This window comes from Somniosus microcephalus, unplaced genomic scaffold (assembly GCF_052327205.1).
Source record: "Somniosus microcephalus isolate GS21.2 unplaced genomic scaffold, FLI_Smic_1.0 unresolved_chr3, whole genome shotgun sequence".
NCBI lineage: Eukaryota > Metazoa > Chordata > Chondrichthyes > Squaliformes > Somniosidae > Somniosus > Somniosus microcephalus.
The window spans coordinates 69,543,288-69,561,715 of NW_028225181.1; the positions used below are offsets into that span (position 1 = coordinate 69,543,288).

The window sequence follows — 18,428 nt, forward strand, 5'->3', positions numbered from 1 at the left end:
GGGAGGACCACATCGGAAATATGTTACGATGTAGTCCTCCCACCGCTGGGAGCGATAGTGATGCGTAGGTGCGACATCGCTCTCTCGCGCAGGCCCAGTGCCGTTCCCATTACTCTCCCGTGCAGTCCCCGTGCCGCTCCGTGCACTTCGGCGCAGGCGCAGTGCCAATCCCTTGCTGTCTCCGGCGCAGGCGCAGTGCACCTCCGTTTTTCTCTCCCACGCAGGCGCAGTGCCGCTCCCTTGCTCTCTCCGGCGCAGGCGCAGTGCCGCGCCTTGCCCTCCCACGCAGGCGCAGTGCCGCTCCCTTTCTCCCTCCCGCGCAGGCGCAGTACCGCTCCCTTTTTTCTCTCCCGCGCAGGTGCAGTACCGCTCCCTTGCACAGCCGCGCAGGCGCAGTGCCGCTCCCTCCCTCTCACTCCAGCGCAGGCGCAGTGCCGCTCCCTTTCTCCCACTCCCGCGCAGGCGCAGTGCCGCTTCCCTGCCCTCCCGCGCAGGCGCAGTGCCGCTCCCCTGCTGATCCTGGGTTTGCTGACTGCTGGGCCGGGCGGCGCCGGCCGGTCAGAAACAGGCTGGTTGTCCGGGTTACAAGGCCCGCTCTGTGACTGAGGGAACTGGGCTCCATTCAGTACCCGGCCCGACAGCGGCTGCTCAGCCCCGAGTTTAGATCACAGCGAGGGAAGGTCACAGGGTCACCGCTCCGGTTAGTAACTCCGCACAGAAAATGCCGCATTTCCGCTCAGAGCAGTGAAAATGGGGGAGTCTCAGGAGGCCGGAAATTTACAGTGAGGAAAATCTCCAAACTAAGCGCACAGCCCTCGAACTGGGGATCTGAGGAAAGGGACACAATCAAACTAATACTCGGCCTTGAAATTGAATTATTAGTAAGCAGATTAAAAGTCTACATTACATTATTTCACGCTCTCAATATTGTTCTTATTATCTGCTTTGCCACAATTAGATCTCCCGGTGAATGATGGTGTGATTGAGGAAGGTGCTCAGCTCGAAGTAAACAGGGATTGTAGACTGAGGAACAACAGCAGGTGAACCAGCACAGGATTGTGAGCACCAACCAGAGAGAACCCTTCCGATTCAAAGAGCTTCCAGAGATCGACTGGGGAGCAAGGTCAGATAAAGTCCCATTGACTCAGATACACACTGGTCCTGGAGATGGACTGGGGAGAAATGTGAGAGAGTGTCCCATTGACTCAGATACACACTGGTCCTGGAGATGGACTGGGGAGAAAGGTCAGAGAGAGTCCCATTGACTCAGATACACACTGGTCCTGGAGATGGGCTGGGGAGAAAGGTCAGAGAGAGTCCCATTGACTCAGATACACACTGGTCCTGGAGATGGACTGGGGAGAAATGTGAGAGAGTGTCCCATTGACTCAGATACACACTGGTCCTGGAGATGGACTGGGGAGAATGGTCAGAGAGAGTCCCATTAACTCAGATAAACACTGGTCCTGGAGATCGACTGGGGAGCAAGGTCAGAGAGAGTCCCATTGACTCAGATACACACTGGTCCTGGAGATGGACTAGGGAGAAAGGTGAGAGAGTGTCCCATTGACTCAGATACACACTGGTCCTGGAGATGGGCTGGGGAGAAAGGTCAGAGAGAGTCCCATTGACTCAGATACACACTGGTCCTGGAGATGGACTGGGGAGAAAGGTCAGAGAGAGTGCCATTGACTCAGATACACACTGGTCCTGGAGATAGACTGGGGAGAAAGGTCAGAGAGAGTCCCATTGACTCAGATACACACTGGTCCTGGAGATGGACCAGGGAGAAATGTCAGAGAGTCCCATTGACTCAGATACACACTGGTCCTGGAGATGGACGCTCCCGCACTTGCCCGCTGACCCTCCCGCACTCGCCCGCTGACCCTCCCGCACTCGCCCCCTGACCCTCCCGCACTCGCCCCCTGACCCTCCCGCACTCGCCCCCTGACCCTCCCGCACTCGCCCCCTGACCCTCCCGCACTCGCCCCCTGACCCTCCCGCACTCGCCCCCTGACCCTCCCGCACTCGCCCCTGACCCTCCCGCACTCGCCCCCTGACCCTCCCGCACTCGCCCCCTGACCCTCCCGCACTCGCCCCCTGACCCTCCCGCACTCGCCCCCTGACCCTCCCGCACTCGCCCCCTGACCCTCCCGCACTCGCCCCCTGACCCTCCCGCACTCGCCCCCTGACCCTCCCGCACTCGCCCCCTGACCCTCCCGCACTCGCCCCCTGACCCTCCCGCACTCGCCCCCTGACCGTCCCGCACTCGCCCCCTGACCCTCCCGCACTCACCCCCTGACCCTCCCGCACTCGCCCCCTGACCCTCCCGCACTCGCCCCCTGACCCTCCCGCACTCGCCCTGATGGGGCTCTTCTCATGTACACCAAGCGGTGCAATAATACACCCCCAGAATCAAGGCCCTGCTCCTGGGGAAGGTGATCAGGCCCCAGGAACCAGTACAAGTGCAGCGACTCCTTTTAAGGTGTTCATGGAAAAAGACAAAGATGGCCTGGAAATAAGGGTTCTAAATTGGGGGAAGGCCGATTTTAATATGATAAGGCAGGATCTGGCCAAAGTGGACTGGGAGCAGCTACTTATAGGAAAATCCACATCAAAGCAGTGGGAGACTTTCAGAAGGGAAATAGAGAGTACAACGCCAACATGTTCCCGTAAAGGTCAAGGGTGGGACCAACAAGCAAAGGGAACCTTGGATGACAAGGGATATACAAAAATGCATTAGGAAAAAAGGGGGGGCTTTTGGCAGTTACAAAAGACTAAAGACGGAGGAAGCCCGAGAGGAGTATAAAAAGTGCAGGGGCGTACTTAAAAAAGAAATTAGGAGAGCGAGGAGGGGCCATGAAATAACACTGGCGAGCAAAATAAAGGAAAATCCTAAGATGTTTTATAAGTATATTAAGGGCAAGAGGATAACCAGGGAAAGGGTAGGGCCCATTAGGGACCAAAGTGGCAATCTGTGTGTAGAGCCAGATGATGTAGGCGGGGTTTTAAATGAATTTTTTGCATCTGTGTTCACTATGGAGAAAGACGATGTAGACATAGAAATCGGGAAAGGGGACTGTGATATACTTGAACATATTAGCATCGAGAGGGAGGAGGTACTAGCGGTTTTAGCAGGCCAAAAAATGGATAAATCCCCAGGCCCGGACGAGATGTATCCCAGGCTGCTGTGTGAGGCAAAGGAGGAGATTGCAGGGGCTCTGACACAAATTTTCAGAACCTCTCTGGCCACAGGGGATGTTCCAGAGGACTGGAGAACAGCTAACGTAGTACCATTATTCAAGAAGGGTAGCAGGGATAAACCAGGGAATTACAGGCCAATGAGCCTAACATCTGTGGTAGGGAAATTATTGGAAAAAATTCTGAGGGACAAAATTGGTCTCCACTTGGAGAGGCAAGGATTAATCGGGGATAGTCAGCATGGCTTTGTCAAGGGTAAATCATGTCTGACCAATCTGATTGAATTTTTCGAGGGGGTGACTAGGTGTGTGGATGAGGGAAATGCTGTGGATGTGGTATACATGGACTTCAGTAAGGCTTTTGACAAAGTCCCGCATAGGAGACTGGTCAAGAAGGTAAGAGCCCATGGGATCCAGGGTACCTTGGCACGTTGCATCCTAAACTGGCTTAGTGGCAGGAGGCAGAGGGTGATGGTCGAAGGTTGTTTTTGTGACTGGAAGCCTGGGTCCAGTGGTGTACCACAGGGTCTGGGTCCTTTGCTGTTTCTAGTGTACATTAATGATTTAGATATGAATGTAGGAGGTATGATCAGTAAATTCGCAGATGACACAAAAATTGGTGGCGTGGTAAATAGCGAGGAGGGAAGCCTCAGGCTACAGGAGAATATAGATGGGTTGGTTAGATGGGCAGCACAGTGGCAAATGGAATTTAACCCTGAAAAGTGTGAGGTGATGTATTTTGGGAGGACTAACGAGGGAATACACAATGAATGGTAGAACCATAGGAAGGACCGAGGATCAGAGGGACCTTGGTGTGCATGTACATAGATCCCTGAGGGCAGCAGGACAGCTAGATAAGGTGGTTAAGAAGGCATATGGGATACTTGCCTTCATTAGCCGAGGCATAGTATATAAGAGCAGGGGGGTTATGATGGAGCTGTTCAAAATGCTAGTTAGGCCACAGCTGGAATACTGTGTGCAGTTCTGGTTGCCACACTATAGGAAGGATGTGATTGCATTGGAGAGGGTGCAGAGGAGATTCACCAGGGTGTTACCTGGGCTGGAGCGCTTCAGCTATGAAGAGAGACTGGACAGGCTGGGGTTGTTTTCCTTAGAGCAGAGAAGGCTGAGGGGGGACCTGATTGAGGTGTACAAAATTATGAGGGGCATAGATAGGGGAGATAGAAAGGAACTTTTCCCCTTAGTAGAGGGGTCAACAACCAAGGGGCATAGTTTCAAGGTAAGGGGCAGGAGGTTTAGAGGGGATTTGAGGAAAAGCTTTTTCACCCAGAGGGTGGTTGGAATCTGGAACTCACTGCCTGAAAGGGTGGTAAAGGCATTAAATCCTCACAACATTCAAGAAGCATTTAGATGAGCACTTGAAATGCCATAGCATACAAGGCTATGGACCAAGTGCTGGAAAATGGGATTAGAATAGACAGGGCTTGATGGCCGGCGCGGACACGATGGGCCAAAGGGCCCCTTTCTGTGCTGTATAAATCTATGACTCTATGGTAACACTCTTGCCTCTGAGGCATAAGGTTGTGGGTTCAAGTCCCACTCCAGAGACTTGAGCACAAAAATTCAGGCTGACACTCCAGTGCAGTACTGAGGCACTGTCAGAGGCGGCGTCTTTCGGATGAGACATTAAACTGAGGCCCTGTCTGCTCTCTCAGGTGGATGTAAAAGATCCCATGACACTATTTTGAGAAAGAAAGACTTGCATTTATATAGTGCTTTCATGACCAGCAGACGTCTTGAAGTGCTTTACAGCCAATGAAGTACTTTTGAGGCGTAGTCACTGTTGTAATGTGGGAAAGAGCAGGGGAAATATCCCCGGTGTCCTAGCCAATGTTTATCCCTCAATCAATGTAACAAAAGGATAATAGCAAAATACTGCGGATGCTGGAAACCTGAAATAACAACAGGAAATGCTGGAAACACTCAGCAGGCCAGGCAACATCCGTAGAGAGAGAAACAGAGTTAACAAAAAGATAGATTATCTGGTCATTATCACATTGCTGTTTGTGGGAGCTTACTGTGCGCTATTTGATTGCCGCATTTCCTACATTACAACAGTGACTACACTTCAAAAGTACTTCATTGGCTGTAAAGCACTTTGGGACATCCGGTGGTGGTGAAAGGCGCTATAGAAATGCAAGTGTTTCTTTCTTCACTGGTCTCACCAGCGACCTCTTCTGGCTGATGGTTGATTGACAGACGATAGTCTGCGCATGCACACACGGGACGGCGGTTTGGGCCGAGTACGGCACAGCGACCCCTCCCGGTTACCAAGGGCAACAACCGCGCATGCCCAGAGGACGCCAACCCCCGCTCCCCCACTCAGAGCTGCGCCTGCGCACTCGGATCCTGCCGGACGGAGTCGGCGCGGGCCATTCCTGGGAAAGGCCTTGGTGTCGGTTCGAGTCGCGATCGGTGACGCAAAGTGAGTTTTCTCCGCTCCGATTGGGTGGAGAATCGCGCGGAGTGGGGGGGAGGGGTGGATCGGGAGAGAATAAAGAGAAATAGAAAAACCTGAGAGTCCGCGAGGCCCCGGACCCAGCGGCGTCAGTTGGACGGAGCACGTGATCTTGGGGACAAGTGACCTGGGCTCGCGGCCTGATTGACGGGAGCTTCCGGCCAATAGGGAGCGAGCCGGGCGGGGCTGGAGGAGCGAGCCGGCGGCAGGTCCTCCAACCAATCGGGGAGCCCGAGGGGCAGGACTAGCGCCGGCTGATTGTCTGATCCGCAGGGCAGCGAGTTTCTCCAGTCCCTTGTTCAGGGCCCGGGGCCAGGGGAGGCTGTGGGCCTTTATTCCCCTTATTGGACACAAGGCTCTTTGGCTCACAACACACTGGCTCAGGTTTTAATAGAGACTTTTTAAATTCATCAATAAAAGCAGATAAACCTCGTGCTTCTGTGGAACAAACTTTCTAATATTTTATAGAATCATAGAATGGTTACAGCACAGAAGGAGGCCATTCGGCCTGTCGAGCCCGTGCCAGCTCTCTGCAAGACCACTTCAGCTAGTCCCACTCCCCGCCCTTTCCCCGTAACCCTGCAAATTTCTTTACTTCAGGCACTTATCCAATTCCCTTTTGAAAGCCTTGATTGAATCTGCCTCCACCGCCCTCTCAGGCAGTGCATTCCAGATCCTAACCACTCACTGAGTAAAAAAGTTTTTCCTCATGTCGTGTTTGGTTCTTCTGCCAATCACCCTAAATCTGTGTCCTCCGGTTCTCGACCCTTCCGCCAATGGGAACAGTTTCTCTCTCTCTACTCTGTCCTGACGCCTCGTGATTTTGAACATCTCTATCAAATCTCTTCTCAACTTCTCTGCTCTAAGGAGAACAACCCCAGCTTCTTCAGTCTATCCACCTTACTGAAGTCCCTCATACCTGGAACCATTCTTGTAAATCTTTTCTGCACCCTCTCTGAGGCCTTCACATCCTTCATAAAGTGCAGTGCCCAGAATTGGACACAATACTCCAGTTGAGGCCGAACCAGTGTTTTATAAAGGTTCATCATAACCTCCTTGCTTTTGGACTCTATGCCTCTATTTATTAAACCCAGGATCCCGCATGCTTTTTTAACTGCTTTCTCAACCTGCCCTGCCACCTTCAATGATTTGTGCACACATGCCCCCAGGTCTCTCAGTTCATGCACACATTTTAGTCTTATACCCTTTAGTTTATATTGCCTCTCCTCATTCTTCCTACCAAAATATATCAGTTTACACTTTTCTGCATTAAATTTGATCTCCCATGTGTCCGCCCATTCCACCAGCCTGTCTATGTCCTCTTGAAGTCTATCACTATCCTCCTCACTGTTCACTATACTTCCAAGTTTTGTGTCATCTGCATATTTTGAAACTGTGCCCTGTACACCCAACTCCAAGTCATTAATATATATATAAAGATATATATCAAGAAAAGCAGTGGTCCTAGTACCGACCCCTGGGGAACACCACTGTGTACCTTCCTCCAGTCCGAAAAACAACCGTTCACCACTACTCTCTGTTTTCTGTCACTTTGCCAATTTCGTATCCATGCTGCCACTGTCCCTTTTATTCCATGGCCTTCAACTTTGCTGGCAAGCCTATTATGTGGCTCTTTGTCGAACGCCTTTTGGAAATCCATGTACACCGCGTTAACCGCATTGCCCTCATCAACCCTCTCTGTTACCTCATCAAAAAACTCAATCAGAATCAGAGCAGCCAGGGCACTGGCACCAGGAAACCCAGGTTGCAGCGCCTCCCCCATCCGAGCTGCCGCTTCCCGGTTTCTTCAGCGGGTTGCACCAAGTCCAACTCGGGACAAAGGATAGGAGCCAGGCTCCCAGAATGGCCCGCGGCCCCGGGGAACATGCGTACTCTCAGCGGGGAAATCAGCGCATTGGATAGAGCAGTTTCTGGGGTGCTGTGAATTGTGGGTGCTGCGGCTGCCATTAGTCAGTGGCTGTCGGGAAGAGTTTTATTGCAGGCTGACGGAAGGTAGGTCCCTGGCTGCCTGTGTAGGCCTTTTTGTTGCTTCAGTTTGAGCTGGAGTGGAGATGGAGGAGAAGTTGCTGGGTTTAACCCCCAGTACTTCTGAGCCCAGGAGGACCCAACAATTTCCAATGTGTGACAGTCAAGGGAGGTGGATTCTGGGGGAGATTAGCTTGTTAAACAGACACTGTCCCTACAATGTAAAAGAATATTGTTTTAGAAATAAGTATTTCTGTAGAGGCTTTTAATCCAGTTTACATCTACAGATTTGTTTTAATTCATTCTTGGGATGTGGGCGTTGCTCGCAAGACCAGAATATGATGCCAATCCCCATGTTCCCGTTGAGAAGGTGATGGTGGGCCGCCTTCTTGAACCGCTGCAGTCTGTGTGGTGAAGGTACTCCCACAATGCTGTTGTGTAAGGAGTTCCAGGATTTTCACCCAGTGATGATGTAGCAACGGCGATATATGTCCAAGTCAGGATGATGTGTGACTGGGAGAACTTGGAGGTGATGGTGCTCCCATGCACCTTCTGCCTTTGTCCTTCTGGGTGCTGGAGGTTGCGGGTTTTGGAGGTTCTGTCAAAGTTCTGGTTGAGTTGCAGATGTTAACGGGTCTTTTTGCGAGTGGCAGGCAGTGACTAGTGGGGTACCGCAGGGATCGGTCCTTGGACCCCAGCTATTCACAATATACATTAATGATCTAGATAAGGGAACTAGATGTAATGTCTCCCAGTTTGCAGACGACACAAAGCTGGGTGGGCGTGTGTGCTGCGAGGATGATACCGAGAAACTCCAGGATGATTTGGACAGGTCGGGTGATTGGGCAGAAGCATGGCAGATGCAATATAACGTGGATAAATGCGAGGTTATCCACTTTGGTGTCAAAAACAGAAAGGCAGACTATTATCTGAATGGCAATAGATTGGGAGAAGGGGAAGTGCAATGAGACCTGGGTGTCCTTGTGCACCAGTCGCTGAAGGTAAGCATGCAGGTGCAGCAGGCGGTGAAGAAGGCAAATGGTATGTTGGCCTTCATAGCGAAAGGGTTTGAGTACAGGAGCAAGGATGTCCTGCTGCAGTTGTACAGGGCCTTGGTGAGACCACACTTTGAGTACTGTGTGCAGTTTTGGTCGCCTTATCTGAAGAAGGATGTTCTTGCCATGGAAGGAGTTCAGCGAAGATTCACAAGGCTGATCCCTGGGATGGCAGGAATGACGTATGAGGAGAGATTGGGTCGATTGGGCTTATACTCGCTGGAGTTTAGAAGAATGAGAGGGGATCTCATCGAAACTTATAAAATTCTGACAGGTCTGGACAAACTAGATGCAGGTAGAATGTTCCCGATGGTCGGAGAGTCAAGAACCAGGGGTCATAGTCTAAGGGTAAGGGGTAAGCCATTTAGGACTGAGATGAGGAAGAATTTCTTCACCCAGAGAGTGGTGAACCTGTGGAATTCTCTACTACAGAAGGCGGTTGAGGCCAAGTCTCTAAATATATTCAAGAAGGAGTTAGATATATTTCTTAGAGCTAAAGGTATCAAGGGCAGCACGGTGGCATAGTGGTTAGCACTGTTGCCTCACAGCGCCAGGGACCCGGGTTCGAATCCGGCCTCGGGTGACTGTCTGTGTGGAGTTTGCACATTCTCCCCGTGTTTGCGTGGGTTTTCTCCGGGTGCTCCGGTTTCCTCCCACAGTCCAAAAATGTGCAGGTTAGGTTGATTGGCTATGGTAAATTGACCCTTAGTGGTAGGGGGATTAAAATATGTGGGGTTGCGGGGATAGGGTGGGATATGTGTTGGTGTAGGGGTTACGGGGATCGGGTGGGATATGTGTTGGTGCAGGCTCGATGGGCCGAAATGGCCTCTATCTGCACTGTGGGGTTTCTGTGATTCTGTGATTCTGTGATATGAGGAGAAGGCAGGTACGAGGTACTGAGTTTGGATGATCAGCCATGATCTCATCGAATGGCGGAGCAGGCTCGAGGGGCCGAATGGCCTACTCCTGCTCCTGTCTTCTATGTTTCTATGTATAAAGTCCATCTCCTTCGCCCCCTCCCACTCCCTCCTCTCTCTCTCTCTCTCTCTCTCCTCCCATAGAGGCCAGAGGCCTAGACCAGGTGGTAGATTCCCTTCACTGAGGGACATTAGTGAACCAGTGGGATTTTATGACAATCCAGCAGCTTTCATGGTCACTTTTTTCTAGTGCCGGCCCCACAAATGACCAGATTCATTGAGCTCAATTTCACAACCTGCCTCTTTAGTGGGTTCTCTCTCACGCTCCCTGTTTTAAATTCATTTTACAGGGTATTAGAAGGGGTGGATTTGCAGACGGGAAACTCAAACCAAACACCACGTCAAGATCTGACAGTCACTCGATTCATCAGGAACTGAATATCATCGGCCTTTGAATATGGAAGCAAGAAGCACCGTTCACAGCAGGGAGAAGCTGTACACGTGTTCTGTGTGTGGACGAGGCTTCAGCCAATCCTCTGGCCTATCGAGACACAAGCACAGTCACACCGGGGAGAGGCCGTTCACCTGCTCTGAGTGTGGGAAGGGATTCACTAATTCATTCAACCTACTGAGACACCAGCAAGTTCACACTGATGAGAGACCTTTTAAATGCCCGGACTGTGGGAAGTGCTATAAAGGTTCCGGGGAGCTGACATGCCATCAACGTGTTCACACTGACAAGAGACCTTTCAGTTGCTCTCACTGTGGGACTGGGTTCAGGCGATCATCTGAGCTCACTGTACACCAGCGCACTCACACTGGGGAGAGGCCGTTCACCTGCTCTGAGTGCGGGAAGGGATTCATTCAGTCATCTGAACTGCTGACACACCAGCGAGTTCACACTGGGGAGAGGCCGTTCACCTGCTCCGTGTGTGGGAAGGGATTCACTCGCTCATCCCAACTGCTGAGACACCAGCGAGTTCACACTGGGGAGAGGCCATTCACCTGCTCGGAGTGTGGGAAGGGATTCACTCAGTCATCCGACCTGCTGACACACCAGCGAGTTCACACTGGGGAGAGGCCGTTCACCTGCTCCGTGTGTGGGAAGGGATTCACTCGCTCATCCCACCTGCTGAGACACCAGCGAGTTCACATGCGACTGCAGGGGTTGGATTTTATTGTTTTTGCTGCTGTTAATCACATCCAGGACTGAACCATGTTCATTCTGACAGTTGGGGTTTGTTTCTGCTGATAATAACTCCTGTAACTTGGCTGGAGTTTAATATTCTGGATAGATGTCAAATAAATCAACTTTGTTTTAAACACATTGTTGTAGGTTTTTGTCTTTCCCACCTGAGTGTTTAGCATCACCTGGCTGGAGCTCAGAAAGGACAAACTGGGGGAGGATCGTACGGTGGGAACAGAACTCCAGCCTAGACACAGTCCTTCAGGGCCACACTGAGAGGGGCAAACGGCACTTTGGTCTTTCTTGTCTCTCTTCACTGTCAGCAAAGTTGCCATATGGGTTAATCTCGAGGCGTGTGAGAAACATGTCCCAGCCGCTCTCTGCCATGGTTCAGAGCTCCTAGGCACGGAACAGAAGGCTCCTTTAGGAATGTACTCAGTGCTTTTTTTTTTAATGGCCTTATTAACGTGTGTCGCTACTTCTGGTGATTTGTGTATCTGTATCCCTGGATCCCTCTGCTCCTCCAGCCCATTTAGACTCTTAGGGGGAAATTCGGTGATGCCCCCTTTGGGTCGCTAACGTCGCCGGGGCTAATTTTAGCCCCCCAAAAAAGTTAGCGCCCCTGTGCATTAAATTCAGTGGTAGCGCCCCACGCAGGAGGCAGGGTGCTACTGGAAGCGCTCCTCTCCCTCTTGAAGCGCTACCAGTCAATTTTGCGGTGCTTCGTGTAACAGCGCCATGCCCGTCGGCACATAGCACCGTGCCATAGCAGACCTCTCTCCCTGATTAAAGGGGAGGGGCCTAGCACTGCGCACACCGGGGCCCTGCTGGACCACCGGGGTGTCAGATCAAAAGGAACGCCAGGTGAGCGATCGCGACCGACACCCCGAAGAAGAAAGGGGCAGGTGCAGGCAGTCGGCCAAAATAAAAAGTTGCCGCCCGACACCTGCCCTTTAAGTGGCGTTGCCGCGGCCGCAGGAACGACCCCTAACCCTGTCGGACATATCGTCCGGCGATCGGTCAGGGATCACAACCCAAGTTTGCAGCTGGGGCGCTGCGCATGGCGATGACGTCATTGCCGGCGGTGCAGTGCCGCGGGGCGCTACCGGCTACTGCCGCCACTAACCCCCCGCTGAATATTGCGGGAGGCACAAAGCAACCCAGTTTCACCCCCTTGTCCAAATAGTGAGTGGCCTCCTTATTCTTCCCACCAAAACACACCACCTCACACTGATCTATAGTGAAATTCATTAACACACCACCTCACACTGATCTAAAGTGAAATTCATTTACACACCACCTCAGTGATCTATAGTGAATTTAATTAACACACCACCTCACACTGATCTATAGTGAAATTCATTAACACACCACCTCACACTGATCTACAGTGAAATTCATTAACACACCACCTTGCACTGATCTATAGTGAAATTCATTTGCCAATTACACCCCCATGCTGAAATGTATTAATGGCTTCTTGCATTGTGTCTTCCTCAGTATTAACTCTACCTTTTTTGGTGTTATCGACAAACTTTGAAATTGTTCTTCTGATTCCCGAGTCCAAATCGTTTATGAACAACAGTGATCCCAGCACTGATCCCTGTGGAACACCACTGTACCTGAACTCTTAAATCACTCTGCTCCTCTACTCCTTTTAAAGTTTTACATAAGAACATAAGAATTAGGAGCAGGAGTATGTCACATGGCCCCTCAAGCCTGCTCCACCATTCAGTAAGATCATGACTGATCATCGACCTCAACTCCACTTTCCCACCCGATCCCCATATCCCTTGATTCCCCTAGAGTCCAAATATCTATCTAGCTCAGCGTTGAATATACTCAAAGACTCAGCATTCACAGCCTTCTGGGGCAGAGAATTCCAAAGATTCACAACCCGCTGAGTGAAGAAATTCCTCCTTATCTCAGTCTTAAATGGCTGACACCTTATCCTAAGATTATGCCCATTAGTTCTACATACTCCAGCCAGGGGAAACAACCTCTCAGCATCTACCCTGTCAATAACCCTCAAAATCTTGTATGTTTCAGCTTAAAATGTACAATTCCCCTCATTTTTCCTCCCAAAATATATCACTTCACATATCTCTACACTAAATTTCATCTGATCTCTACCTGTTCAATCTACTAACCCATGTATATCACATTGAAATCACTCTTCACAGTTCCCCACACTCCCTATTGTAGTCTCATCTAGATATTTTGATCTTGTGCTCCATAAACCCAAGCCCAGATCATTTGTCTATATTGAGAAGCACAATGGTCCCAACACTGACCCTGGGGGACACCACTGTTTACATCCCTCCAGTCTGAACATCCATTAACCACTACTCTCTGTCCTTTACAAAACTTCCTATCCACGCTGCCCCACTCCCTTTAATACCGTGAGCCTTAACTTGTCCTCCCACTTTTAAAGGTTTGTGTATCTGAGCCGCTTGTTTCCTACAATACAACACTGTCAGTGACTACACTTCCAAAGTACTTCATTAGCTGTGAAGCACATTGCAACGTCCTGAGGTGGTGAAAGGTGCTATATAAATGCAAATCTTTCTTTCTTGTAGGTTTTAGAGATATTAACATAACAAGGCTAAAATTCATTGACATCAAATGTCTTATGTAATATGCATTATGGGAAAGAGAAGTTCAGTCTCAGTTAGAAACTCAAACAGGTGTTTCACTGCAGCCAGGTCGCTATGGCAACACTGAAAAGACATTCCATTCACTGAATCGACTGGTTGGAATCTGTAATCATCAAGGGAAAGAACAGAGTTTGTCTGTTATTAAACACAATATAAGCTTAAAGCAGAGTGAGTAGCAGAATAGATTAAATTATAATGTGTGCTGTTCATACGTATAATTGTGAAACTATAAGAAATAACATAATTAACAGCAGGCATGGTAGTTTAGGGATGATGAGAACATTACTGAAGAAAAGTAACTGTTGGGAACCAGGGAATGTGTCCTTGTAAATCACAGATTAGCGAACTTCCAGCTGTCTTTTCCTCGCTTCCTGCCAAAACCCAGCAGAGAAGACAAAGAAGAGTCAGGTGCCAGAGATGGATCACTGCAGGGTATAAAAGTGAGGGGAAACTGATGTAAGGGGGCAGTCAGGACTGGAGATCAAGCTCAGGGCACCTGAGGTTCCATCCAGCGGGCTGACCTCATGTAATGTTATGGGAGTGGTATACAGACCTCCAGACAGTAATGCAGAGGTAGAGACGCATGCAATAAGGGCACAGAAGTTATCATGGGTGACTTTACCCGACCCTCCACCGGCCCCACCCGACCTTCCCCCGACCCTGGCACCACCCGACACCCCCAACGACCCCGGCAGCGCCCGACCCTCCACCGACCCCACCCGACCCGCCACCGACCCCAACCCTACCTGACCCTCCTCCGATGCCGGCCCCACCAACCCTCCAGCGAACCCGGCCCCACCCGACTCGACCCCACACAACCCATCCCCACCCGACCCTCCACCGACCCCAATCCCACTCGACCCTCCACCGACCCTGGCCCCACCAGACCCTCCACCGACCCCGGCCCCACCCGACCTTCCACCGACCCCACACCGACCCCGACCCTCCACCAACCCCGGCCCCACCCAACCCAACCCGACCCTCCACCGACCCAAACCCCACCCGACCATGACCCCACCCGAACCTGACCCCGCCCGACCCTCCACTGACCCCGGCCCCACCCGACCCTCCACCGACCCTGTTTCCGCCTGACCTTCCACCGACCACTACCCCACTCGACCCCGGCCGACCCTCCACCGAACCCGGCCCCACCGACCCTCCACCAACCCCACCCGACCCTCCACAGACACCACCCAACCCTTCACCGACCCCGGCCCCATCCGACCCTCCACCGACCCCGGCTCCACCTGACCCTCCACCGACCCCACCCGACCCGCCCCTCCACCGATGCCGGCCCCACCAACCCTCCAGCGACCCCGGCCCCACCCGACTCAACCCCACACAACCCATCCCCACCCGACCCTCCACCGACCCCAACCCCACTCGACCCTCCACCGACCCTGGCCACACCAGACCCTCCACCGACCCCGGCCCCACCCGACACTCCACCGACCCCAACCCCACCCGACCTTCCACCGACCCCGACCCTCCACCAACCCCGGCCCCACCCGACTCGACCCCACACAACCCATCCCAACCCTCCACCGACCCCGGCCCCACCCGACCCTCCACCTACCCCGACCCCACCCGACCCTCCACCGATGCCGGCCCCACACCCGACCCCCCATCGACCCCAGCCCCACCCGACCGAGTTGTGTTCAGTAAATAGCACCATCTTTTAATTTGCCTTGACTGATCACATCACTGTATAGTTATGCGAAAAACAAATCATTAAAAGCTCCCAATTTCAGAATTGTCAGATTCAAACTCAACTTCTTCCAAGTACAATCTAACATTCAAAAATTGTAATGAATGTAGGCGAGATATTAGGACTGTTGCCTAACACAATCCAAACACAGTGACACACAGACAGATGGGCAGGTGTAGCTTCACAGCGAATCCTTTCAAGCCTCACTAAAAAGTGGCAGACTGGCAATCCATTGTTCACTAATGGAGTTGTGATCTTTGTAAATTAAGAAATGGAAATGTGTCAAAGAGTTGATTAACAGAGTGGGGCATCATCTTCCTTTGATTTCTATTTCTGACACCAGGCAACAGAAAAAGGTCATTACAACACGACATAAACAGACTCTTCAGGTGTGAGACATCAGACTTCAGAACAACACGTCTGCCAGCTCTGGCCACAAACCCCAGTACAGTCAACCTTTCAGCAGCTGCAGTCCTGATTAAATAACTAGTAGTTTAACATGTTTAGTAGAGCTTTTGTATCAAAATAGAAGAAATGTATTTGTGACACAAACACAATTAATAATTAAATCACAATGTGATTGTGAGGATCGATTATCGCCTCTTGATACCTTCTGTGTCCACCGGTCGAGGGAGGTATCACCTGAACCGGTGGACACCGCCTGCTCCCTCTCCAGGGCCACCCGGGCAGGGACAAGACCATGGGAGAGAGGCAGGCAGCCAGAGTGACCCCATCCTGGGCCTACAAATTGCTGTTTTCGCCAGGCCCAAGAGCAGGTCCAGGAGAAGATCCTCCCACTTACCGACCCCCCTCCGCACCGGGTGGGCAAAGATTAGGAGCGTGGGGCTAAAGTGTAACCAAGAGTTGAGGAGCAGCCCCTTCAGGGAACTGCACAGGGGCTGTAACCTCTCACACTGAATATGTACACAGCCCGTGGACTCCTCTAGGCCGCAAAAAACACATCTGGCCTTGGAGTCTGGAAAGGAGTTTAAACTGTTGCACACGACAGCTCCCTGCAACAGTCTCCACCCCAGATCCCCAATGGTTCTGGGAAGGACTCCCGCATAGAGCGCCCTCCATTGGGGACCCTCGCTTCCGTCAGACAGCAAGATGACCCGCCAGTCTGATTGAGATTGGGCAATAAACAAAATTAATCAATAAATGACACAGAAACCCGAGTCCCCGGATCCTCAGCCCTGGTGTGAAGTACGCTGGCCACCAATTTTCCGTTACTAACTCGCACCTCAGGCCCCGCCCAGTCTGGTTTAATTACTAAATGTTTTCTAACTCGGGTTCAGGCCTGTCATTCTGAGGGAAACAAGGCCTCATTTATTGGTGTGTCTCACCCAAGCGGCCATTAATGGCTTTAATAAACTGGCAGCAAGTTTTTTTTAAAGGTGGAAAGAGGTGAAAAACGCAACTAGCGATGCCTCAAAACTCACGGACAGAGAAATCCACTTCATCAGCGCCCCTGCCACAGGACTCAATATCCACCCCCTCCACCACTGGTGCACTGTGTCTGCAGTATGTACGGTCTACAAGATGACCACGGTCAGGCCGTGTGGAGTCAAGGGCCAGGCAGCAGAATGGATGGAAAGATCGCAACAAACTTCCCTTAACTCCAACCCTCTGATTTCTGTTTTGTAGCCATCTTTCCATCCATTCTGCTGCCTGGCCCTTCCCTCCACACGGCCTGAACTGGGTCATCTTGTCGATCTTACATACTGTTATGGATAGCAAGCTGGTCACAAAACAGAAAACAGAGAGTAGGGGTTAAGAGTAGCTACTCAGACTGGCAAAAGGTGGGAAGTGGTGTTCCACAGGGATCGGCACTGGGATCACGATTGTTCACCATTTACATAAATGATTTGGACTTGTGAATCAGAAGAACAATTTCAAAGTTTGTCGATAACACCAAATTGGGAGGTAGAGTTAATACTGAGGAAGACAAAATGCAAGAAGACATTAATAAATTTCAGAATGGGCATGCAATTGGCAAATGAATTTCACTGTAGATCAGTGTGAGGTGGTGTGTTAATGAATTTCACTATAGATCAGTGTGAGGTGGTGTGTTAATGAATTTCACTGTAGATCAGTGTGAGGTGATGTGTTAATGAATTTCACTGTAGATCAGTGTGAGGGGGTGTGTTTTGGTGGGAAGAATAAGGAGGCCACTCACTACTTGGACAAGGGGTGAAATTGGGTTGCTTTGTGCCTCCCGCGATATTCAGCGGGAGGTTAGCGGCAGAGGTAGTCGGTAGCTCCCTGTGGCACTGCACCGCCGGCAATGACATCATCGCCACGCGCAGCACCCCGGCTGCAACCTTGGGTTGCGACCCCTGACCTACCGCCGGACGATATGACCGACAGGGTCAGGGGTCGTTTCTGCAGCCGCGGCAACGCCACTTAAAGGGCAGGTGTCGGACGGTAACTTTTTATTTTGGCCGACTGCCAGCACCTGCCCCCTTCCCCTTTCTTCTTCGGGGTGTCGGCCGCGATCGCACAGCCCGGCGCTCCTCTTCATCCGACACCCCACTCCCCGGTGGTCCAGCAGGGCCCCAGTGTGCGCAGTGCTAGGCCCCTCCCTTTTAATCAGGGGGGGAGGTCTGCTATGACATGGTGCTTTGTGCCGACGGGCGTGGCGCTGTTACACGCAGAGCCATGAAATTCACTGGTAGCAACTCAAGGCGGAGGGGAGCGCTTCCAGTAGCACCCTGCCTCCTGCTTGGGGCGCTACCGCTGAATTTAATGCGCAGGGGTGCTAACTTTTTCAGGGCGCTAAAATTAGCCCCGGTGACGTTAGCGACCCAAAGGGGGCGCCACCGAATTTCCCCCTAAGAGTCTAAATGGGCTGGAGGAGCAGAGGATTCCAGGGATACAGATACACAAATCACTAAAAGTAGCAATACAGGTTAATAAGGCCATTAATAAAAAGCACTGGGGTACATTCCTAAAGGAGCCTTCTATTCCGTGCCTAGGAGCTCTGAACCATGGCAGAGAGCGGCTGGGACACATTTCTCACACGCCTTGAGATTAACCCTCACGGCAACTTTGCTGTCAGTGAAGAGAGACAAAAAAGACCAAAGTTCCGTTTGCCCCTCTCAGTGTGGCCCTGAAGGACTGTGTCCAGGCTGGAGTTCTGTTCCCGCCGTACGATCCTCCCCCAGATTGTCCTTTCTGAGCTCCAGCCAGGTGATGCGAAACACTCAGGTGGGAAAGACAAAAATCTACAACAATGTG

The 18,428-nt window shown here is 51.6% G+C and overlaps 1 protein-coding gene across 3 annotated transcripts; it reads left to right on the forward strand.

Moving 5' to 3' along the window:
* Positions 1–444: 444 nt before the first annotated feature.
* Positions 445–10,960, forward strand: LOC147091901 (uncharacterized). Of its 3 annotated transcripts, none has more exons than XM_085976919.1 (3): positions 445–881; positions 959–1,123; positions 9,988–10,960. In XM_085976919.1, exon 3 carries the CDS (start codon positions 10,095–10,097, stop codon positions 10,848–10,850), a length of 756 nt encoding a protein of 251 aa, XP_085833045.1. In that variant the 5' UTR covers positions 445–881; positions 959–1,123; positions 9,988–10,094; the 3' UTR covers positions 10,851–10,960. The 3 variants fall into 3 exon arrangements, with proteins under 3 accessions (XP_085833045.1, XP_085833046.1, XP_085833047.1); XM_085976920.1 differs by having other exon boundaries at positions 445–700; XM_085976921.1 differs by lacking the exons at positions 445–881; positions 959–1,123 and adding an exon at positions 1,470–1,489.
* Positions 10,961–18,428: the final 7,468 nt, after the last annotated feature.

Coding starts and splice junctions, on each gene's coding strand:
- LOC147091901 (XM_085976919.1), top strand. CDS start 10,095: ATGGAAGCAAGAAGCACCGTTCACAGCAGGGAGAAGCTGTACACGTGT.